This window comes from Vulpes vulpes, chromosome 8, assembly GCF_048418805.1.
Source record: "Vulpes vulpes isolate BD-2025 chromosome 8, VulVul3, whole genome shotgun sequence".
NCBI lineage: Eukaryota > Metazoa > Chordata > Mammalia > Carnivora > Canidae > Vulpes > Vulpes vulpes.
The window spans coordinates 63,297,039-63,321,597 of NC_132787.1; the positions used below are offsets into that span (position 1 = coordinate 63,297,039).

Below are 24,559 nucleotides of genomic sequence, written 5' to 3' on the forward strand. Positions count from 1 at the left end.
CCTCCCCACCACTAACATATGTAAGAACACTAAGGTATAGAACTAAGTTCCTCACAAATATAACGATATGCCAAACTTGGGGAATGGGGAAGATATTTGTCACTTCTCAGATGTTGAAGAGCAGCTCCTACCTTGACTGGCAAGCAGGGCAATGGGCACAGAATAAGATAGGTGCCACTGACCATATGAAATAGGAAGGTTACCGGAGTGAGTGTGGCTCTTAGTATTTGGGTGGCGAGGGCAAGGAAGGACTGGTTCACTGCAGCCAAGCTAAAGCCAGCATTTGCATTCAGTGTTTAGACTTGCCCTGCCCTCCTGTGGCCACAAGTAGTGACATCTTTTACTGAGCTCTTATGGATGAGCCACAGTAATAGGAAAAACTAAGAGAGCCAAATGATTGAAAACAAAGTAATGCCTAAAGCAGTCCTTCTCAGAATTCAACCCTAAAACAAGGTTACAAAATGGAAATGTGTTTAATATAGGAGAATGTAACACTTCAACACACAGACATAGACTATCTAAACTAGAGATCTAGGAAAATGATGCTCTAGCTCAGTCCTGTAGATCCTCCCCAGTCTTACAAAGGCCCTGACCTATAGGCCAGGCCTGTTCCTTTCCAAATAGCCCTCATATGGCCTGTCCTCGAGCAAGATGGGCTCTAGGGGTCCTGGTAACCTCTTGAAATTGTATACAATTCCATCTGTACGTGTATATGTATTTTCTAATAGAGTAGAGGAGGGGGGACAGGCTCTTAGCTTTTATCAGAGTCTCTAGAATGCTGTGATTCCAAAAATGCCAAGAGCCACTGCAAAAACTACGGAATCACAATTATAATTAGCCCAGGGAGGCTAATTATCTTAGTCTCCCTGGGCCAGTTTGCAATCAATGTTGTCCAGCTTCTGAATACAGGAGTACAGGATGTTAATAACTAGGATAAGTAATCAGAGTGGACAAAGTTTGCTCAGGAACAACTGTGCAGCCATCTAACTACTGTCTTCAAATCAGTGATGACTTGAGGATAATCCCCAACAGCTCACAATGTTGGGGGCAGCCTGCAGCCTGGCTTGTCTTTCTGAGCTCATGTGCCTCACTAAGGCTTGGACCCTAGGAAAAAGGAGAAGAGCCTTGAAAGGAGGTAGCAGGGCAGTGATGATTATGGTGGTGCAGACTCTCTTAGAGAAGTGAGTGCAAGACTGACCAAGTTGTGACCATCTTCCTAGGGTTCTAATCTTCAAGAGAGGCAAAACATCACTAGAACTGTAATGAGAATAGAGAGACTTTATTTCCCAGAACTCTTCTCAGGAAGAGTAGTGATGTCATTCATTCATTCATTCATTCATTCATTCATCCTTTCATTCATTTTATTTGCCATTCAAATAATTATTTATTTAGTGCCTTCTATGTATGACCCAGGCACTGATTTTGTCAACAATGAAGAAGACAAATTCTCTGCTTTGTGGCTTACATTCTAGTGTGAGAACAAACAATAAACACACAATATACAAACAATCAAAACAGAAAAAAATTACATATGACTATTAAGAAAAATAAAGCATGATAAGGGTATGGTGTGTGTGTATGTGAGACAGAGAGAGAGAGAGGAAGAGAGAATTTTTAGTTTAGGGGTCAAGTAAGTATTCTCTAAGAAGGTGATAATTGAAATAAGTGAAGGAGTGGGATGCCTGGGTAGCACAGGATTTCGGTATCTGTCTTTGGCTCAGGGGGTGACCCTGGAGACCAGGATTGAGTTCCACATTGGGCTCCTTGCATGGAGCCTGCTTCTCCCTCTCCCTCCCTCCCTCTCTCTCTCTCTCTCTCTCTCTCATGAATAAACAAATAAAATCTTAAAAAATTTTTAAAAAAGAAATAAGTGAAGGAGCGAATCATGAAAGTGAAGGAGTGGGTCTTGCTATCCCTGCTACTAGAGGAATAATAAGAAGGGCAAAAAAGAATAAGAGAGAAAGTAAGGACTGGCTGACAGGGTGAAGGATGAGAACCCCAAAGGAGCATGCTCAGGTAACAACAGGTAGTGACTACAGCTGCTTCTAAGAAGGATGGGTTTCATTATTGCAAGGCATAGGTTTTGCTTAGGAAGCGAGAAAGGCTGGGGCAGAACAGTGCTAGCATTCCTTTCTCTTTGCAGCTTTTGGATCCTAAACAATTGTTAAATGAATATTTTAAAAATATTTATTTTAAGGTACAAAATTATTAGCTTGCATGGAATGCCCACATGTCTCTACTCAGCCATCCCTCACATGTTTTCCGTTCTGTGGTGGTAGTGAGTGATGGTAGAAGAAGACGAAAGGAAGACCTCTCAGCATGGAGAAGACATGCCTCTTTCCCACCCCTAGCTGGCTACCAGGGAGTTCTATGGTAGATGGTCAAGCTGATAGAGCTTGAGGTGGGCTAAAAAAAAGGCTCAACTGTTAAATAAAGAATAAAATCACTGTAAAATGATTTATAATGAAGGCTTTACATTGTTAGTGACAAACTCACGAACTATGCTCCCTCCCCCAGTTCTGACACAGATACCACCCTAATTTCAAAGTAAGCAGATGAATTAAAAGAAAATGTTTGCAAAGCAATTACTTTGGGAGATTTTAGAATCTCTTTTTCGTAAGCCTATGTATTTCTAAAGGAGCAGAAATCTGTGATTACTGGTAGAGACTGCTCCATGGGGAGAAGCTGCATTGCATCCCTACACTTCTGGAGCCATGGGAACAACCCTGAGTGACAAGGAGCTGACAGTATTCCCTGCTAGCCAATCCTGTTTTTCTTTTTTAAGATTTTATTTATTATTTATTCATAGAGACACACATACACAGAGAGAGAGAGAGAGAGAGAGAGAGCCAGAGGGAGAAGTAGGCTCCATGCAGGAAGCCCGATGTGGGACTCGATCCTGGGTCTCCAGGATCAGGCCCTGGGTTGAAGGCGGTGCTAAACCACTGAGCCACCCGGGCTGCCCCCCAATCCTGTTTTGAGTTGCATAACTTGCCCTGCTTTGCCCAGCCCTACCTGAGAAGGGATCCCAGAGATGCGGGAAAGGAGAGTCTTGGTTAGTGAAGGGTGTGTGTATGCCTAAGGGCACCAGATGTAGCACCTTATCCAGCTCTGTACGCCCAGCACTAGCACAGTGTCTGGCATACAACAGGAGCTCAGTAAATGCTGCACTGCACCGAATAAACGAATTCTGGCCAGCCTGCTGCTCACTTTGTGAATTAGACTAATCTCTTCATCACTCTAAGTTCAATTTCCCCATCTATAAAGTGGGAATGGTAGTAATACCTAGGCATAGGGCTCATTTGAGTATAAAATTGATGACACCTGAAAGCACTCTGTAGCCTTTAAAGCATCATGCAACTATAAGGGATGAAAGATTAGAAAGCTGCCTCTACATGTAAACGTTTTAGTTATGAAAATTCAGTGCCATTTCTTTTTATTTTTCGTGTGTGTGTGTGTGTGTGTGTGTGTGTGTGTGTGTGTGTGACATTTTTTTCTTCAGGAAAGTATAGGACCCAACTTGTAAGAAAACATATTTTATCTATGGCCTTAATAGCTCTATTTTAATTTTACTGGAAAAAAATGCAACTCACATGCAAAAGAGGTTGGTCGCTACTAACTGAGATATACCAAAGTCTAAAGCATAGTTTGACTTGGAAAACACTAGACTTAGAAGTTTTTAAAGAGTCCTCTTCTGCACAAACATATTTACATATTCTATAAACAAAAAAGCATGTAATGTAAATTGCAATGCAAATCTGAAAAGCTGACTGGGATAAAGTGTTTTCATAGGCACTGCAGTGAGGGAGAACATGGAAATGGTTTAGGAGGTTTGAATGAAGAGGAAGTGGGGCTAGGAAGGCATTACATCTATTGGTATGGCTCCAAGAACTAGCCCAAAGAGCCTTGCCCTTGTAATGCCTAAGGGAGCTAAGGTAAAGATTTATTCTGAGGTGAAAACAAAAGTAGGAGGAAACAAGAAAGAGTATCTGGGGAGCTAGGTAAAAGAAAGAAAAGTTTTATTTTTATTTTTAAAAATATTTTATTTTTATTTATTTATTCATGAAAGAGAGAGACAAAGAGAGGCAGAGACAGGCAGAGGGAGAAGCAGGCCCCAAGCAGGGAACCCGATGCAGGACTCAGTCCTGGGTCTCCGGGATCATGTCCCAGGCCAAAGGCAGCACTAAACCGCTGAACCACCCAGGCTGCCCAAAAGAAAAGTTTTAAAATGACATGGAAACCCAGGGAAAAAAACCAAGAAAGTCCTAAAATATGTCTAGACAGACCATATGACATCTTTGTGATTCTGTATATGTGTATGCATTTTTGTATTGTTGGAGGTATACCTTCAAGGTATTGGATTTCTAGAAGTGGGAGTGGTGAGAAAATACATAAGCCCCAAAACTGAATAATTAAAAAGTTAGTAGAAGCTATGAATCAACATTTTTCTAAAGAAGACATACAGATGGTCAATAGACACATGAAAATATTCTCAACATCAGTGATCATCAGGAAAATGCAAATCAAAACTACAATGAGAGATCACCTCACACCTGTCAGAATGGCTAAAATCAACAACATAGGAAACCACAGGTATTGGCAAGGATGTGGGGAAAGGGAATCCTTGTGCACTGTTGGCAGGAACGCAAACTGGTGCAGCCATTCTGGAAAACAGTATGGAGGTTCCTTAAAAAGCCAAAAAGAACTGCTTTATGATTCAGCAACTGCACTACTAAATATTACCAAAGAATACAAAAATACTAATTCAAAGGGATACACTCACCCCAATATTTATATCAGCAATGTCCACAATAGCCAAACTATGGAAACAGCTCAAGTGTCCAACTGATGAATGGATAAAGAAGATTATGTATATATAATGGAATATTACTCAGCCATAAAAAGAATGAAACCTTGCCATTTGCCATTGGATGGAGCTAGAGAGTATTATGCTAAGTGAAATAAATCAGAGAAAGACAAATGCCATATGATTTCACTCACATGAGGAATTTAAGAAACAAAATAAATGAGCATGGGGCAAAAAAAGAGAGAGAGGAGGGCAAACCAAGAAACAGACTCTTAACTATAGAGAACAAACTGATAGTTACAGAGGGGAAGTGAGGAGGGATGAGTTAAATAGGTGATGGGTATCGAGGAGGGCACTTGTGATGAGCACCAGGTGTTGTATGGAAGTGATGAATCATTAAATTGTACACCTGAAACTAATATTCCACTGTCCTGGAATTTAAATAAAAACTAAAAAAAAAAAAAAAAAAAAAAAGACTAAAATAGAAAAATAAACGTTCAATAAATAAATAAACAAAAACAAAACAAAAAATAAATGCACATGTTATTTTGTTAGATATTGCCAAATATCCCTCCAAAAGCGTTGTGTCATTGTGCATTCTACCAGCAATGGATGGATGGGTAGCTTCACCAACAGATTGTGTTCTCATACTTTTTAACTTTTGCAAATCTAATAGGTGAGAAATAGTATGTTGGTGTGGTCTTAATTTTCATTTCTCTAATTATGAGTGAGGTTGAGCCTATTTTCATATGTTTAAGGGCCATTAAAATATCTTTTGAATTATCCATTCATGTCTTTTGTTCATTTTTTCTTTAGGGTTTTTGGTTTTTCTCCCCTTTTAATTTTTATTATTATTTATTTATTTAAGAGATTTTATTTATTTATTTGAGATATCTTGAGAAAGCAAGAGAGGGGGAGAGAGAGAGAGAGTGAGCACGAGGTGGGGGTGTGAGGGCAAGGGGCAGAAGGAGAGGAAGAAGAAGGCTCTCCACTGAGCAGGGAGCCTGATGCAGAGCTCAATCCCAGGACGCTGGGATCCTGACCTGAGCCGAAGGCAGACCTTTAACTGACTGAGCCATCCAGGTGTCCTTCCCTGAAGTTTTTAAGTGTCCTTTTTATATTAGAGATATTAACCCTTCCTCTTCACATCCCGACTGCCCCTAAGATATAAATTGCAAATACTTTCTCATAGTTTTGTAGTTGTCTTTTGATTTTATTTATGGTGTCTTTTGCCATGCCATATTTTTATTTTGCTATATTTTTATTTTATGTAGTTAAATAAATTACTGCATGTGGATTTTGAATCACAGGTAGAGAACTTTCCCTATACTAAGACTATAAAGAAATTCACCAACATTTTCTTTTACTACTCTTTAAAATATTATTCTTTACATTTAGGTCCCTGGTCCACTTGGAATACTTTCTAGATGGTAACCAGTTGCCCCAGCACCACTTTTGGAACAAGTCCATCTTTGCCTTTGTAATTTGAGAGGCTGCCTTTATCCTATACTAAATTTATATCTGTACTTGTGTCTATTTCTGTCCCAAATCAGTCCCTGTATTGTGCTAACTAGTGTTCCAGTGGTTAGGTATATCATGGGGTTGATTTCAGATGGGAAAGTAGCCAGATTATCCAAGGTTGGTGGGAGTAACACAGATCATTTGCCAAGTAAAGCGGGGATATGTGTATCTGTAAGTGTTAGGGGATGAAAAGGAGAAAGGAGGAAGAAAGAAGAGTTGGGATTTAATCAAAGAATTTTAAGTCATAGTCTCGTAAAGACAGAAATGATAAGGCACTTGAGCTTACTGAAGTGAATATAATATAGAAAAGGAAGTAAAAAGAAAGAATCAAAAGTTGATCAACAGTGAAGGGGGCCTTCCAGTCTGGTTGGGTTCTAAATTTCTTACAAATAATATCTATAAACTTGAGATAATATATGTAAAAAAAATAATACAGCTACTTCAGGGCTGTGGAGACTGAACAAAGGTAGATTTCAGAGAGGAACTGAAACATGGGAGTAAGTGATCAGTAAAGAATGAGTTCCCCTGATGGTGGCCTCAGTTGTAACAGTGTGAACTTGATTCAATAGAAAGGCTTTCATCTTTCACTGGCCTTACCAGGGGAAGGAGCCAGGGGCAAAGACAGCCTCCAGAAAGTGAGGAAGAAATTCAAGAAAGGAGGGAGACTGAGAACCCTAACTTATATGTATAAAACTCAATGCAGGCACCTTGCTGACCCTTGCACTAGTCATGTATGAGACAAATTGAAAGTAGCTCATAGTTTAGGCTTAAAGAATGCAACTGAGATCTGAGCCCCTGACTACTGCAGGCCATGACATGTTGCAGTTTGCATCTAAAAAGTTAGTTGTCTACCAAAACACTTTTCAGGGTAATAGAGTAGAATCCAGAGTCCCTATAACAACATTCACAAAATATAACCCAAGTGTTTTTGGCATACAGTCAGAAAATGTGATCCAGTCTCAAAAGAAAATACAATCAACAGATGCAAACACCAAGATGATAAAGGTATCAGACTTACCAGACAAAGATTTTAAAGCAGCATAATTATATAATTATACACATAAACTATAATTATGCTCAATGAGGAGTAGAAAATAGGTTCATAATGAATGAAAAGAAATATCAGGGAAATAGAAAATATTAAAAAAGAATAATGTGGAAATTTTAGAACTGAAAAATACGGTATCTGTTCAAGAAAATTCACTGCATGGGCTTAATAGAATGGAGATGAGAGATGAGAGGCAATGAACTTAAAAATAGGTCAATGGGGATAATTTAATCTACAAAAGAGAAAGAGAAAAGTTTGAACAAAACAAAACCAACCACAGAAACTTGGAAAACTGTAAAACAATTTTAAAAGGTTTAACATGCAGGATAATTTGGAGTCCCAGAAAAAGAGACAGAAGGGAATGAGATGGAAAAATTATTGGAGGAGATGATGGCAGGAAATTTCCCAAATTGAAGCAAGTATATAAATTTATAGGTTGTGATATTGTGGCTTATAAGAAGACATAAATATTTGGTCTTTGTCCTGTTTCTGGCAGAGCTCATAAAACCTTTGGAATTTCCTTTTTTTTTTTTTTTAATTTTTATTAAATTAAAAATTTCCTTTTTTTTTAAAATTTTTATTTATTTATAATAGTCACACAGAGAGAGAGCGAGAGAGGCAGAGACACAGGCAGAGGGAGAAGCAGGCTCCATGCACCGGGAGCCCGACGTGGGATTTGATCCCCGGTCTCCGGGATCGCGCCCTGGGCCAAAGGCAGGCACTAAACCATTGCGCCACCCAGGGTTCCCAATTTCCTAAGTGATAAGAGCAATAAAGGTTATCTTTTGTCATGTTAATGAGGCAACTTTTGGAAAGTACCTAAGGATAGAGTCAGTTGCCAGAGGAGTCAATCAACCTTCAGTTTACACTGTGGCCTCTGGGGAGGAGAAAGGAACCACCCAGAAGTTGAATCAATTGCCACTGGCAATTGGACAGCCACATGCAGAAGAAATGAAACTGGACCATTTTCTCACACCATACAAAAAATACTCAAAATGGATGAAAGACCTAAACGTGAGACGGGAGGAATCTATCAAAATCCTAGAGAACACAGGCAGCAACCTCTACCTTGGCCCCAGCAACTTCTTGCTAAACACATCTCCAAAAGCAAGGGAAACAGGCAAAAATGAACTATTAGGACTTCATCAAGTAAAAAGCTTTTGCACAGCAAAGGAAACAGTCAACAAAAGCAAAAGACAACCAGCAGAATGGGAGAAGATATTTGCAAATGTCTTGTCAGATAAAGGGCTAGTTTCCAAAATCTATAAGGAACTTACCAACTCAACACTCTAAAGAACAAATAATCCAAACAAGAATGGGCAGAAGACATGAACAGACATTTCTCTAAAGAAGACATACAAATGGCCAACAGACACATGAAAAAATGCCCCTGATATCAGTTGGCATCAGGGATGTGGAGAAAGGGGAACCCTCTTACACTGTTGGTGGAAATGTAACCTGGTGTAGCCACTCTGGAAAACCTTGGAGATTCCTAAAAAATATTGAAAATAAAGTTACTCTATGACCCAGCAATTGCACTACTGGGTATTTACCCCAAAGATACAAATGTAGTGATCTGAAGGGGCATCGGTACCCTAATGTTTATAGAAGCAATGTCCACAATAGCCAAACTATGGAAAGAGACCAGATGTATATCGACAAATGAATGGAGAGAGAAGATGTGGTACAATGGAATACTACTTAGCCATCAAAAAAAAGAAATCTTGCCATTTGCAATAATGTGGATGGAACTAGAGGATATTATGATAAGTGAAATAAATCAATCAGAGAAAGACAATTATCATACGATCTTACTCATATGTGTAATTTAAGAAACAAAACAGATGAACATAGGGGAAGGGAAGGAAAAATAAAACAAGATGAATCAGAGAGGGAGACAAACCATAAGAGACTCTTAATCATGGGAAACAAACTGAGGGTCACTAGAGGGGAGGGGTTGAGAGATGGGGTAACTGGGTGATGGACATTAAGGAGGGCATGTGATATGGGATCCCTGGGTGGCGCAGCGGTTTGGCGCCTGCCTTTGGCCCAGGGCGCGATCCTGGAGACCCGGGATCGGGTCCCACGTTGGGCTCCCGGTGCATGGAGCCTGCTTCTCCCTCTGCCTGTGTCTCTGCCTCTCTCTCTCTCTCTGTGTGACTATCATAAATAAATAAAAATTAAAAAAAAAAAAAAAAAAAGGAGGGCATGTGATGTAATGAGCACTGCGTTATTATATACGACTGATGAATCACTGACCTCCACCCCTGAAACCAATAATACATTATATGTTAATTGAATTTAAATAAGATAAAATAGTTAATGGCCAATGATTTAATAAATTGAGCCTATGTAATGAATTCCCCATAAAACCCCTAAAAAGATGTGGTTCAGAGAGCTTCTGAGTTGATGAACACATAAAGATTTGGGGAGATTGGCATGCTGGGAGAGGGCACGAAAGCTCTGATCCTCTGTTCACACACTGTGTCCTATTCATTTCTTTTATTGGGCTGTTCCTGAATTCTATCTTTCTATAATAAAATGGTAACCTAGTAAATAAAATGTTTCTCTGAGTTCTGTAAGCCTCTCTAACAAATTTATCAAATCCAAGGAGATGGTCATTGGAACTTCTGATCTATAGCTGATAAGTCAGAAGCATAGGTGACATAGGGACTTGTGATTGGTATCTGGTGTGTTCTTGGGTGCATGTGAACATGTGTGAGATTTTTCTGTGGGACTGAGCCCTTAATTTGTGGATCTGATGCTATCTCTGGATAGTGCCAGAATTGAGTTAAGTTTTAGGACATCCAGCTGGTGTAGGAGAATTGCTTGTTGTGGGAAAATGCCCCACACATTGAAATTGGGTACAGAATGGTTATAAATCCAAGAAGCTCAGTGAAACCTAAGTAAGAAATCTGTGCCTAGTCACATCATTGTAAAGCTGCTGAAAAACAAACATAAAAGCAAAATTCATAAAAGTTGCCAAATGATCCTTTATATACGGGAGAAAATGATTCAAGAACTGTGATTTTTAACCAGAAACCATGGAAGTGCAAAAGATAGTGGAAAAACATTTTTACCATGCTGAAAGAAAAAAAAATTCTGTCAACCTAAAATTTTATATATAAGAAACACACTCTTCAAGAATGAAGGTGACATATGCATTTTCAGATAAATAACAAGAGAATTTGTCACCATCGGAACTAGCTACAAGAAATACAAAAATTCTTTGAGCTGAAGGACATAATATCCAAAGGAAACTTGGATCTTCAGGAATGAATGAAGAGCACTGGAAATGAAAAGACTATTTTTCTCTTAGTTTCTTTAAAATACACATGATTGTTTAAAGCAAAATTTATAATACTGTCATGTGTAATTTATGCTGTAGATGTAATACACATGGAAACTCAACATAAAAGACAGTGTGTGTGTGTGTGTGTGTGTGTGTGTGTGTGTGTGTATGAAGGGGATAAATGGACCTACATGGCTGCAAAGTTCTATATTTTACATGAAGTGGTACTATATTCTAAGCAGGTTGCAGAAAAGTTTAAAAATATATTTTAATCTCTACAAGGTTTCTTTTTTTTTTAAATTTTTTTTTTTTATATTTATTTATGATAGTCACAGAGAGAGAGAGAGAGGCAGAGACACAGGCAGAGGGAGAAGCAGGCTCCATGCACGGGGAACCCGACGTGGGATTCGATCCCGGGTCTCCAGGATCGGGCCCCGGGCCAAAGGCAGGCGCCAAACCGCTGCGCCACCCAGGGATCCCTCTACAAGGTTTCTACATTTTATGTAAAATATTATAATCTTGTTTTATTTTAATTTTTAAAAAATATTTTATTTATTTATTTGAGAGAGAGAGCATGGGCATGAGAGAGAGATCACAAGCAGGGAGGAGGGTAGGGGGAGAAGCTGATTCCCAGCTAGGCAGGGAGCCCAATGCAGGACTCGATCCCAGAGCCCCGGGATCATGACCCGAGCCAGAGGCACATGTTTAACTTACTGAACCATCCAGGTGCCCTTATTTTATTGTTTTAAGTGACCTCTACATCCAACATAGGGCTCAAACTCACAATCCTAAGATCAAGAGTCTTATGTTCCACTGATTAAGCCAGCTAGGTGCCTTAAAATTTTGTAATCTTGAGGCTTCTATGTTTTACATGAAGTGGTACTATACTGACTCTGAGTAGACTGTGAAAAATTAAGGACCTGTAACAATCTCTAGAGAAGCCACTAGGAAGTAATGCAAGGAAATACAGCTAAATGACAAAATATAAATTAAAACAGAATTCTAAAAATATTCAATAATCTAAAAAAATGGGAAAGCAGGGAAAAGGTAAACAAAAACCAGAGAAGACAAAAAATAAAATGATATACCTAAATCCAACCATATCAATACTTATGGTAAATTTTAACGGACTATATACTCCAAATAAAAGGCAGAGATTAGCAGAATGGATAAAAAGCAAGACCCAATTACATGCTGTCATAAGAGATACACTTTAGTATAAAGACACAAATAGTTTGAAACAAACGGATGAAAAAAGATGAACCATAAACACAGTAAGACCGAAGAAAAATAAAAACCATGTCATACAAAAATTTGTTTATGGATATTTGCAGCAGTTTTCATCACAAGAGTCAAAAACTGGAAACAATGGAAACATCCATTAACAGGAGAATGGTTAAACAAAATGTGGCATATTCATACAATATATTACCAATCAGCAATAATAAGAAACTACTCTTGTAAACAACATGGTTTAATCTCAAAATCTAAAAGAAGCAAGTCAGACACAAAAGAAGTATGTACTGTATGATTCCATTTATATAAAATGCAAATTAATCAAAAGGCACATCAGTGGCATATGCTAGGGAATGAGGGAGGGAAGGAGTGTAAAGGGGCAAAGGAAATCTTTTAGAGATGATAGAAATGTTCTGTATTTTGATTGTGGTGGTGATTTGTGGGCATATACAACTGTCAAAACTCATTGAATTTATACTTTGAATGGGTGCAATGTACAGCATGTAAATTATTCCTTTGTAGTGTTGGTGAGGAAATTTTTTAAAATCTCAATTTTCAAATAACTTTAGATTTTCTGTTGAGAGCTGAAAAAATTCTTTAATTCAGTTTAGAATAAGGAAGAACGAACATTTTCTGAGACCATGGCTTCTATTAATGAAATAAGCAGATGTCTCTCTGTGTTGAAACTCTTTAGGTAATAAATACAACAGTGGTTCTAATTCAGTCTTAACACCACAGGGAAATGACTTTAATGTGGTTATCAAAGATAAACTCAACGAACAGCTGTGTTTTCTGGTCTATTTTCCAAGACACTGTAAAGAGAAAACAATCAATATGTGGAATTTGACAAGTGCAGTAAAGCATGAAGCATTAGACAGGTTTTTTGTTTTTGTTTTTACTTTTTTCCTGGACTCCTTTAGGAAGCAATGAATCTGTACCTTCTATGTTTGGGTTGTTAACATTTGGTGTTTCCTGAGAACACATATAGATAAAATACCTTTCCAAAAGAGCTGACATTGATCCCTAGAAAGTCTAGAGGAAATAAAGCAGATGGTTTGTGAGCACTTAGAAAGGGAACCTGATATCCTTGTGTACAAGGTTGAGAAGTGCAGGCTGGCTGACAGCATCATTAGGTTGATTTGTAATTGGCTGAAAGACTTATATACTCAAGGAGTGCACTGCTGTCAATCTGGACAGATGCCCTCTGGAGGCCAAAGTGCATTGATCATACCAGCTATTTTAATTTTGGCATATTTATTACTTAGCCATTCTTTAGAAAGCTATTATAAAAGTTTTATTATATGCAAACACATGTAAACATATATATGTAAGCTACAAGCATAACAGCAAAAGAAACACTTATGAATCTTTTATTCAACTTAAGATGTAGAACATTAACAATACTACTAAGATATTTGTATGCTTTTTCCTAATCTCCAGGGAAACCCTGCCACATTGAATTTTTTTTATCATTCTTTTCCTTTTAAAAGTAGTTTTATTATTTTATTTTTTAAAGATTTTATTCATTTATTCATAAGAGACACACAGAGAGAGGCAGAGACATGGGCAGAGGGAGAAGCTGGTTAACTGCAGGAGTCTGATACGGAACTTCATCCCAGGACCCCAGGACCATGACCCAAGCCAAGGGCAGACGTTCAACCACCACGCCACCCAGGTGCCCCATAAAAGTAGTTTTATTATTTTAAACAAATGTCTTATTAATTTTGATTGAACTTTATAAAGAGGTATATTTTATATCTTTGGTTATCTGCTTTTTTCTCAATATTGAGAAGATTCATCCACATTGTATGTAGCTGTGGTTCATTCATTTTCACAGCTGTATGACATTCCACTTTGTGAATATACCTTATTTATTCATGCTTCATTTAATGGACATTTAAGTGGTTTCTAATTTTTTGGCTTTTTGAATAATGTCAATATTCACATTCAAAATGTGTTTCTAGGTACATATTTGTAGAAGTTTTTCCAGGGATATTCTCCTAAGAATGGAATTGCTGGATTATAGGATATTGTGAATGTTACTTTACAACAAAATGACAAGTTGTGTATCAATTTACATGCTATCAGTGTATAAGAGTTTCTAATGCTCTGCTATTATCAACACTACAGTGAGACATCTTAATTTTTTGCTAACTAGTGGGCATAAAATGGTATATCATTATTTCAATTTGTATTTCCCTGCTTACTAATGAGGGTGATAAATTTTCTTATATTAATTTGTCACTAAATTTCCTCTTCTGTTAAATAACCATTCAGATCTTTTGCTCGTTTCAAAACTGGATTTTTAAAAGAAGTTGTTTATTCTGGATACCAGCTCTTTATTGGTCATTTGAATTAGATATATAGTTATGATTGGTCTTATCACTTTCCTATGGTGTCTTTTGAGACTCTGGAGGGGAATATTCATTTGTTTTTTCCTTCCTTCCTTCCTTCCTTCCTTCCTTCCTTCCTTCCTTCCTTCCTTCCTCCCTCCCTCCCTCCCTTCCTTCCTTCCTTCCTTCCTTCCTTCCTTCCTTCCTTCCTTCCTTCCACTTCTGGAAGAGTTTGTATAAGATTGGTCTGATTTCTTCCTTGGAGGCTTGATAGAACTCAGCTGAAAAGCCACCTATGATTGGTACATTATGGGAAATATTTAGATTTTTTATTTGAGTCAAATTTGATATCTTTTAAGGAATGTGTTAATTTTTTCTAAAGGTTTGAATTCATAGTTCTATCTGCAGTTATGGTCCCTTTTCCCAACCCTAACATAGTTTCTTGTGTCTTTTTCCTTCAGTAGTTTCACCAGAGGATTCTCCATTTATCAGTTTTTTTCAAAGAACCAATGTTTGAATTGTGGATTATTTCTATTGCCCTTTTCAACAAAGGCAGTAAAGAGAATGGGCATTTCAGTATGTGAAATCTAGAATCAAACTGCTTAGACTTGAATCCTTGTTCTATCACTGAGAAACCTTGGGAAAGTTAATTTGGATAAAGAACTATGCCTTAGTTTCTTCATCTAGATACATGAGGATTAATAAGGTAATATGTGAAAACCACTTATTTTTAAAAAATCTATTTATTTATTTGTTTATTTTAGATAAGGGGGAGAGGCAGGAGGGAGAGAGAAAATCTCAAGCAGGTTTTCTTGAGGTCCAGTGCTTGAGCCCAGGCTTGATCTCACAAACCTGAGATCATGATCTGAGCTGATTGATACTGAGTCAGATGCTTAACCTACTGAGCCACCCAGGCGCCCCTGTGGAAACTAGAACAGAAAGAAAGTATTTGGACAGTGTCTAATAAATGTTGCTATTATGATCCACAAACAAAAGTTAGATTAAGAGACTGTGTCTTTTATTTCATGTATCTTTTCCTTGAGGCTCAAAACTTACTTACAAATGAGTAAAGCCAACAGCATTATTAGCATTATTCCCTCCATCAATGGCTCTTTTATGGGGTTAACTTTGGCTGGTAGAATTGGCAGACTCGCTTAGACCCTAAATTTATGATCAAGATTCAGCATTAGTGATCTGCTCTAATGAGCAGAGTTGGCATAATATATGTAAGAGGGCATATAAAGGTAAAGAAGGCTCCCAGCTTCCTCTGTGGGAGTTATACCTCCTCATATCTCTATTTCATAGACTAACTTCCTAGTCCTCTTTTAAGAGCAAAAGAGGAACAAAATGGATAAATAATGGAAAAGTAAGGCTACAAAAACTGTGGGAAAAGTTTTATAATATTATGTTACATGAAAACAAAATACCACATATATGAATTATAACTATGTAACCTAAACATAATGTGCAAAACAATGAGAAACAATGTGCAAAACTCAGTATAATTGGGTGGTAAGATCATGAATGGTTTTAAATTAAAAAATTATTTTATGGTCGTATCTTCTTTTTCAATAACAAAATTATTAGAACTTGAAATGTTCTCAGTAAAAAGGTATATATAAAACGGTTCTATTACTATCACTATCAACAGGTAACATTTACTGCTCACACGTGCTAGGCACTGTTCTAAGCGCTTTACATGCAAGGTGTATTTAATGCTCATAAAAACCCTATGACCCTCTTATTACTCCTATTTTGTAAATGAAAAAACTATGGAATAAAAAGTTTAAATAAGCTGTTCAAGGTCACATAGTTCTTCAATAAAATGTAAAAATCCAACTGGACGGTTGAATAGTGATGAATTTATACAGTAAAATGCCTCACAGCTGTTAAAAGGAGTAGATTAGATCTCTATGTGTGAATATGCTAAGTAGGATAATTAGCTAAATGAAAAAATAAAAATGCAGACATAACAGTGAGTACTTTATAGTTACATTTTTGTGAAAGTACTGATAACAATAATAATGTTACATGTGTGTCCATGTCCATGTATAGTTAAGGAAAATGATTCAGCAGAAAGTGCCCTAGCTGCTGATGGTGGTTATCTCTGGAGGGCAGAATTTTGGGTCATTTTGAACTGTCTATATTATACTTCTGCAAAGTTTCAATTTGTACAACTTATAATAAAAAAAAAAATGTTAAAATGACCAGACAAAAGCTACTACAAAGAGAGCTAGACTGGATTTTTCAGCTAAATTTTAAAATAAAGAAAAACGCACCAGTTAGAATAAGCAGGAACATATGAAAGGAAGTACCATTTATGCAGTTGAAAAAAAATACAGGGGATCCCTGGGTGGCTCAGTGGTTTAGTGCCGCCTTTGGCTCAGGGAGTGGGCCTGGAGTCCCCGGATCGAGTCCTGGGATCGAGTTCCGCATCGGGCTCCCTGCATGCAGCCTGCTTCTCCCTCTGCCTCTCTCTCTCTGTGTGTCTTTCATGAATAAATAAATAATATCTTTAGAAAAAAAAGAAAATATATAATAGGCAATACAGTCTGAATATTTATAGAAAAACTTAACTGATATGAATGTGATTTAAAGTTAATTTGTCATTTTATTTCTTTTGCCTTCATGGATGTATCTTGCAAGAAGTTGCTGTGGCCAAGTTCAAAAAGGGTGTTGCCTGTGTTCTCCTCTAGGATTTTGATGGAATCTTATCTCACATTTAGATCTTTCATCCATTTTGAGTTCATCTTTGTGTATGGTGTAAGAGAATGGTCCAGTTTCATTCTTCTGCATGTGGATGTCCAATTTTCCCAGCACCATTTATTGAAGAGACTGTCTTTTTTCCAGTGGATAGTCTTTCCTGCTTTGTTGAATATTAGTTGACCATAAAGTTGAGGGTCCACTTCTGGATTCTTGATTCTGTTCCACGGATCTATGTGTCTGTTTTTGTTCCAGTACCACTGTCTTGATGACCACAGCTTTGTATTCCAACCTGAAATCTGGCATTGTGATGCCCCCAGCTATGGTTTTCTTTTTTAATATTCCCCTGGCTATTCGGGGTCTTTTCTGATTCCACACAAATCTTAAGATGATTTGTTCCAACTCTCTGAAGAAAGTCCATGGTATTTTGATAGGGATTGCATTAAATGTGTAAATTGCCCTGGGTAGCATGGACATTTTCACAGTATTAATTCTTCCAATCCACGAGCATGGAATACTTTTCCAATCTCTTTGTGTCTTCCTCAATTTCTTTCAGAAGTGTTCTATAGTTTTTAGAGTATAGAGCCTTTACCTCTTTGGTTAGGTTTATTCCTAGGTATCTTATGCTTTTGGGTGCAATTGTAAATGGGATTGACTCTTTAATTTATCTTTCTTCAGTCTCATTGTTAGTATATAGAAATGCCACTGATTTCTGGGCATTGATTTTGTATCCTGCCACACTGCTGAATTGCTGTATGAGTTCTAGCAATCTTGGGGTGGAGTCTTAGAACTCATAATCTTTTCATTTTAGATTTTGTTAAAAAACTTCCTAAAATGTGAGTCTACCTTCTTCATTTCTAAGTTTGTTTTTATTTTGATGATTCTGGATCTTGCAGTCTCTCATCATCTTTATAATTATTTCTCACTGCACAGGACTGCACTAAAGGAGGCAGAATTTAGACTGATTGAAGGACATTCTCTCATAGTTACTTTTTAAAAATAATCTGCATCGCCCGGCCTTCAGTCCCGCTGCGCCGCTCGGCTGACCGTCGTCCACCGCTGCCAAAATGTCTGCAGGTGCAACTCTAGGGTCAAGTGCTGCCTCTGGCAGCAACCGAAGACTTCAGCAGACACAAAATCAAGTAGATGAGGTGGTGGACATCATGAGAGTCAATGTGGATAAGGTGTTGGAAAGAGATCAAAAGCTCTCAGAGTTAGATGATCGTGCAGATGCGCTACAGGCAGGAGCATCCCAATTTGAAACAAGTGCTGCCAAGTTGAAGAGAAAATATTGGTGGAAAAATTGCAAGATGTGGGTGATAGGGATTGTCATCGTGGTCTTCATCATCATCATCATTGTGTGGAATGTTTCCCCATGAACAACCAGTGTGGCCCCAGCCTGTTCAAGAAATCTCTTCAAGACATTTGACTTAGAACCTGCTATATTCTCGAGCTCGCCTACTGTTCTATCTAAACTGATTATTTTCTGTTTGTTACTGTAAAGTTCAATTTCTAGGAAACGTGCCTTTGTTTTTGTAAGCACTCCAAACTTGAAGTGCAGCTGCCCAGCCCATACCCAGCCCAGTGCCTTCTGAGACTGCTGTGTGGCTGGTGATGAGGATCTCTTAAGTTCCCGAGTGTTGTTAACCTAGAAGTGATGTTGTCTCATTAATTGCCATTAATTCCAGTTAAGGGAATTTGTTCCAAGTTAGCTATCCCTGTCATAGGACATCTTCAGAACCACATTCTTAAATTTAGGTAATCAGATTTCCAGTTTGTGCCTTCCAGAAAGAACACTACTGCCTAATGCAAATCTGTAACAATAACAGATTGTGCCTTATTTTGCTATTTTTTTTATTCCATAGAAGAGAACTCTCTACTGTTTATAAGCACTACTGACTCCTGCGCTGTATTTAAAATAAGATGCAGATAAAGAGTTTTTGCTCTTAAAAAAAAATAATCTGCATCAACATTTCCCTGTAACTGGCCTAGAAGCAAAAACTCTTTATTTAATTGATGATCATAGTTACCAGAGTTAAAATTATAGATAGACTAAGAAGTGCTTGAATTAATTAATGGTATTCTTGGGCTACAAAGGGAAGCTATGAGTGCCTGACATATGAACCTAACTATCTGAGTTGATGTAAGACAAGGTGACTATTACCTCTCCCAAATAATTTGGTTTTTCCCAAACATTCAGTTATTTTTTCAAGAAACATTTATTGAAAATCTACTATGTGTCATGCTGAATGATATATGTGAGTGATACAAAGATTCATTAGACAGCCTCAGGTAACTTAGAGTCCACTTGGGATCTGGCCATTAAAAAACAAATCTCATCAATATTAGACCACCCATATACAAAAATTTTCAGAAATATTAACAGGATTAGCTGACTTAAAAAATATTTTATTTATTTGAGAGAGAGAGAGGGGGAGAGAGAGAGAGAGAGAGAGAGAGAGAGAGAGAGAGAAACAAGCCAGGAGACAGGCAGAGAGAGAGGGAGAAGCAGACTCCCCTCTAGCCCAACCTGGGGCTCAATCCCAGGACTCCAGGATCATAACCTGAGCCAAAGGCAGACAGGTAACTGACTGAGCCACTCAGGTTCCCCATGATTAGCTGACTTTTACTAAACATTTATTACGTACTAATTAACACACACAATCTCATTTAATCCCCACAACTACTGCATAGGGCAGGAATTAAGGCTTAGACCAGAATAAGTACCTTGCCCAAAGTTGCACGGCTAGTAAGTAATAGAAGTGGGGTTTAGACTCAGACAACCTGATTCTGGAGCACTCATCTTTTTGAGAATGAGAGAAGTTGCTTTTTCTAATCTCTTCATAAAGACACCAAGATGAGGCAAACATCATGGAATAAAATAATTATGAGGAAAGTACAGGCAAACTGGGAAGATTTCAAGCTATGAGCCATACATTTACTTAACCCACAAAGAGGAATCACAAGCAATATATGGGATGATGTATTATTTATAAGGAAATAGAAAGTTACTGGAAGAGTCATTAGCAGTGACACAAGGTAGAAAGCTGCCTTCCTGAATGTAAAAGCTCTTCTATACAGCTCTAGCCACTAACTATTCTAAATAAAGGCATCAGGTGGCCTCAGAGTACTCTGAGCTCTGTGCTACTAGAGATACATTAAGTTCTTAGTGGATATAGTCACTGAAGGGAGAAAAGGACATAGTCCATGCCTGATCTACCCATGGCCAAAGAGAAAGAAAAAGAGCTTCTCTCTCAGAGATTCCGTTTGAAAACCTACTTGGGAGGACTCTGGAGGCCCGAGGAACTATGATGGCCTCACTGGGTCATGGCCCACTCTGTGACCAGGAATATAGGGGTGTTACTAGGGAATGGGGATTCAGGAGATACTGGGAAGACCAACAACTGCCTCCACAGGTATCACTGTCATCAATTCATTCAACAAATATCTCCTATAATCTAGATATGCTACATACTGAGACACAGAAATGAGTAAGACAAATTCCTAATCCCAAGGCATGTAGAATTTAATGCAGAGAGAAAAGATATCAAGTAGTTTACAGATTAGATGAGAAGACAAAATTATCACACAATAAAACAATGGTGAACAATTTTCCACGGCATGTAATGAAGTGCTAAATTGTTTGGTATAGACCACAGGTGATATCATTGTTCTAAGGAGAGGAAAATCAATACAGTAATTATGAACATGAATTAGACCTTAAGGGATGGGGAGGATTTGGCTGGAAGAGGATAAGGGAAGGAATACAGAGGAAAGAAGAGGGAATTCAGTGAATTCCGTACGTGAAGATGGAGAGAGAAAGACATTCAGTGAGGAGACTGGCTTGAGAAAAGCAGAGTGTGCCAAGTGGGTGAGAGATCATAAACACACAACTAAGGCTGGTTACCCTCCCTCCTGGACCAGAACAATATCAGTAGCCTCATGATGCTAGAAAGATCCACATGTGTCAGGATTTGAGGGGAAACACACCCTTAGCTTTCAACTCTTCGACCTAATTAGCAGGTTATTCAAATGTGACCAGGAAGAGATAATGGTATCAGAAGAGTGGCTCTTCCCATGTGCACAACCTTCGAGGAGGCCAATACATCCGGAAAGGGCTGCTGAAGGGTGAATAACACTTGAGTGTTGGATAAATTAAAACTGGTTAAAAGTTTCTTAAACTCCAAAATTTGGGCATTTCTCCTTGACTTCTGATCAAAATCTTTTCATAAATTTCCATTGCCTTAGAATGAAATCTAAATGTCTTAGAATGGCATATATGGTCTTTCTTGATCTAATCTTTGCCTACCCTTACAGACTTACTCCCTGCTTTTGCCTGACTGGCTCTAGTCATAGGGAACTATGGGCACTTCCTTGAAAGTTGATTATTTTGCTTTCTCATGCCTTTTGAGTGTCCTTTTCTTCTTCCTCTAGATGACTAATTTCTACATGTCCCTTAAGACTCAGTTTGGATATTTTCTGTTCTAGGAAATTTATTATTTTATTTTATTTTTATTTTTTTTTTGTTCTAGGAAATTTAGAATTTTTAGTGATTTATGTAGGATTTATTGGCAGAAACCTGGGCACCAGTGGTTGCTGGGTTGGGGTAGGGTTGGGGACACCATAGCTGGGAGGCTGGCAACGTTATGGGGAGGTGGGAAGGATGCTAGAGGCAGAGCATGTGTGAGTTGAGACTCTAATCCCCTGGCACACACTCTATTGTTCCATCACACTTCACTTATAAAACATAAATTCAAAGATAAAATTATTAAGAATCTCAAGAGAGCAACCAAAGAGCATTAGATCCCAAGCATAGGGTGTTTCTGAATGCAGGGCCCCATGTGACTGTACTGGTCATAAGTCCATGAAGCCAGCCCTACATATGTCTATTTATTCAGCATTGGTTATAATAGCAAAGTGTAATACACCAAATTGTTCATTAATAAATGATTAAACAAACTATGGTTCAACTACACAGAAAAAAAAATCATGTAGCCAAAAATAAGACTGATCTATAGATATTAACACAGCTGTCCAACACACAAAGGTTATAGAATATTATGTATATCATGATACCATTAAAATAGTAAATATATACTTAATATATGTTAGGCCTATATATACACCTAGAAACACCTGTCTGAACTGTTGTGAAATCTGTTGGTTTCATTTGATTGAAGAACAAAAAAGACCATGGAAAAGAGACTTTCTGACTAGTCATGAGAATTCTTTTTATCGCTTCCTTTAATTCTTACCGTCGCTGCTAGGCTCTTCAACAGGGGATCCTGAGTCCATATACTCTAGGACTCCCTTTGTGATCTCAACCACCTGAAGTCTCCTGACCCTGACTAGGTCTGTATCTTTCAGTCCTTCCTCCAATTGTCTCACCACCTTTTTTCCAGGCTGAGAAGTCAGAACAGTAATCTGGAAATAAATCCAAGAATCAATGTGTGAAATGTACAGAGTGAAAAACATAACAGTTTACGTTTGGAGGATAGATATAGCAGAAGTCTGTGGCAGTGACTTCTGTCTTTAAGGCAAAAAAGAAGACATCACGGTAACTTACAACCAAATTTCATTTGACAGATTCTGGTGGGAGAGGTCTGATGGGACAAATCATCACAGGACCCTTCCAAACAGGTGAGGCCTACCCCAGAAAGTGACCAATGAGAAGTCATCCCTGTGTTTTAGTTTTTTAAGATTGTTTGAAGCACTGGTAGCATCTCTCATGCTCAGAATGCTTTTATTTTACAAGGTGACAAAGGAAATAAAATCTTTAAATTCCACTAAGTGTGTACTAAATATCAAAGAGCCTCTATGCTTCTTTCTCTCCTTATTCAACCTGTATACAAGTGAGCTGTTTCTTTGGCTCTCTTAACTCTAAAATGTATTCCCCCTTGACCAATATATCTAACCTAAAAGAATATTAAGGTGTTTGTGTATAATCTGAATATTTTATTTCACCTGAATCAATACATTATATGTTTTCATTAACAGTTTTGTCTCAAATTTGAAAATCTGGAAGGCAAATATTAAATTTATGCAATTCTCTTATGTACTTGGACATTTCTTTTTGGTGCTTGGCTTTTTTTTTTTTTTTTTTTTAAGAAAGAGAGAGAGTGTGCGTGTGTGTGTGTGTGTGTGCATGTGCATGTGTTTATGGTGGGGTGGCGGGTGCAGAGGGAGAAAGAGAGAATCTTAAGCAGGCTCTACCACCAGTGTGACACCCAACTCAGGGCTCAATTTTATAATCCTGAGATCATGACCCGAGCTGAAATAAAAAATCAGATGCTTAACCCACTGAGCCACCCAAGCACCCCTGTCCTTGGATATTTTTGATTAATAAAGAGGGACACAGATAAAAGCACAATTATTTTTTAAAATGCATCTGTTTGATGCCTGAGGTTTCCAGAGACTGAATGTGTTTTAACTCAGTCACTCATGCACCTAGTGAAGTACCCAGGCATGACCTTTTTTTTTTTTTTCTAAAGATTTTATTTATTTATTCACTAGAGATACACAAAGAGAGGCAGAGACACAGGCAGAGGGAGAAGCAGGCTCCATGCAGGGAGCCCCATGTGGGTCTTGATCCCGCTGAAGGTGGCACTAAACCGCTGAGCCACCTGGGGTACCCCCCAGGCATGATTACTTGTATTTTTAAAGATTGTCTTAGTCTGTACCAGATAGCAATCTTTAAATTTGCACATTTGCTAAGTCCAAGAAGAGTTACTCAATTTGATTAAGAACAATTGTAAATTCTTAATGGTGCCCAGGAAATATAAATATAGACACTAATCCAGGCGGTTTAACTGCTGTTTAACTGCTTTACAAGTTCCAAAAATCCAGAAGCAGATGGCATATTCAGATTTTATTTTGATTTCAGTTTTTCATTATAATTCATTTCAGCCCACATTTTTAGCATTCCTCTCAATGTCTAGCTCTGTATTAAGAATTGCACAGGCTATAGAAAAAAGGGAACATATATCTTGCCTGCAGGGAGACGGCAATCTAGCCTTGAAAATTACCATCAAAGTGTATGAAACAAAGAACAATATAAGGATGATAAATAATGAAGCATCTAGATGGGCTGAGATGGGCTTAGAATCCTAAGGCCAGTATCTCTTACCTCCAGGGAAGTATAGCTCAGAGATGTACCTGTGGTCACGTGTCTGCTGTACTGTTTGAACTGCTGGAGCCCATCCTGTACTGCCAGCTGCAGAGAAGTGCCATGTGGTCTGAAACAGCCTTCTCTCTGCAACATGCGGAGTTCTGAGATGCAGGCCTGCAGCCTTGCAAAATTCCCTTTCACTTGCTGCAGAGAAAAATGAACCAAAGATCTTTAGTGACCGAGGTTCCATATTAATTGGCAGCCTAACTTCATTATCAATTACTCCTCAGGGGTCCCTTCCCTTCCCAAAAATCTATTTGATTCACATCTATTATGCTCTTGGCACTGCACTAAAAATTTCCCTATACCAGAGGAAAGAAAATTCGCAGCCAAAGGACTTTGATTATATGGAGTTACCAGAAATAGGAAATAAGTGTTTGAGCTCATCACTCACCTAAAGGAAAGTCCAGTTGTGATTGCTGAGTTTTACTATGGGGTGGTCTGAAAATTG

General features: G+C 38.1%; 1 protein-coding gene and 1 pseudogene across 2 annotated transcripts in view; one reads left to right on the forward strand and one right to left on the reverse strand.

The window, feature by feature from the left end:
• The window catches only part of M1AP (meiosis 1 associated protein), an 80,822-nt gene that overhangs the window by 28,986 nt on the left and 27,277 nt on the right, over positions 1–24,559 (reverse strand). For both annotated transcript variants that reach the window (XM_072767021.1, XM_025994471.2), the window contains exons 3-4: positions 24,067–24,252; positions 22,196–22,364 (exon numbers count right to left, since the gene is read on the reverse strand). In XM_072767021.1, coding sequence (XP_072623122.1) covers positions 22,196–22,364; positions 24,067–24,252 — 355 coding nt within the window. The remainder of the gene's footprint in view (positions 1–22,195; positions 22,365–24,066; positions 24,253–24,559) is intronic.
• LOC112916710 (vesicle-associated membrane protein 3 pseudogene) lies at positions 17,984–18,729 on the forward strand (annotated as a pseudogene).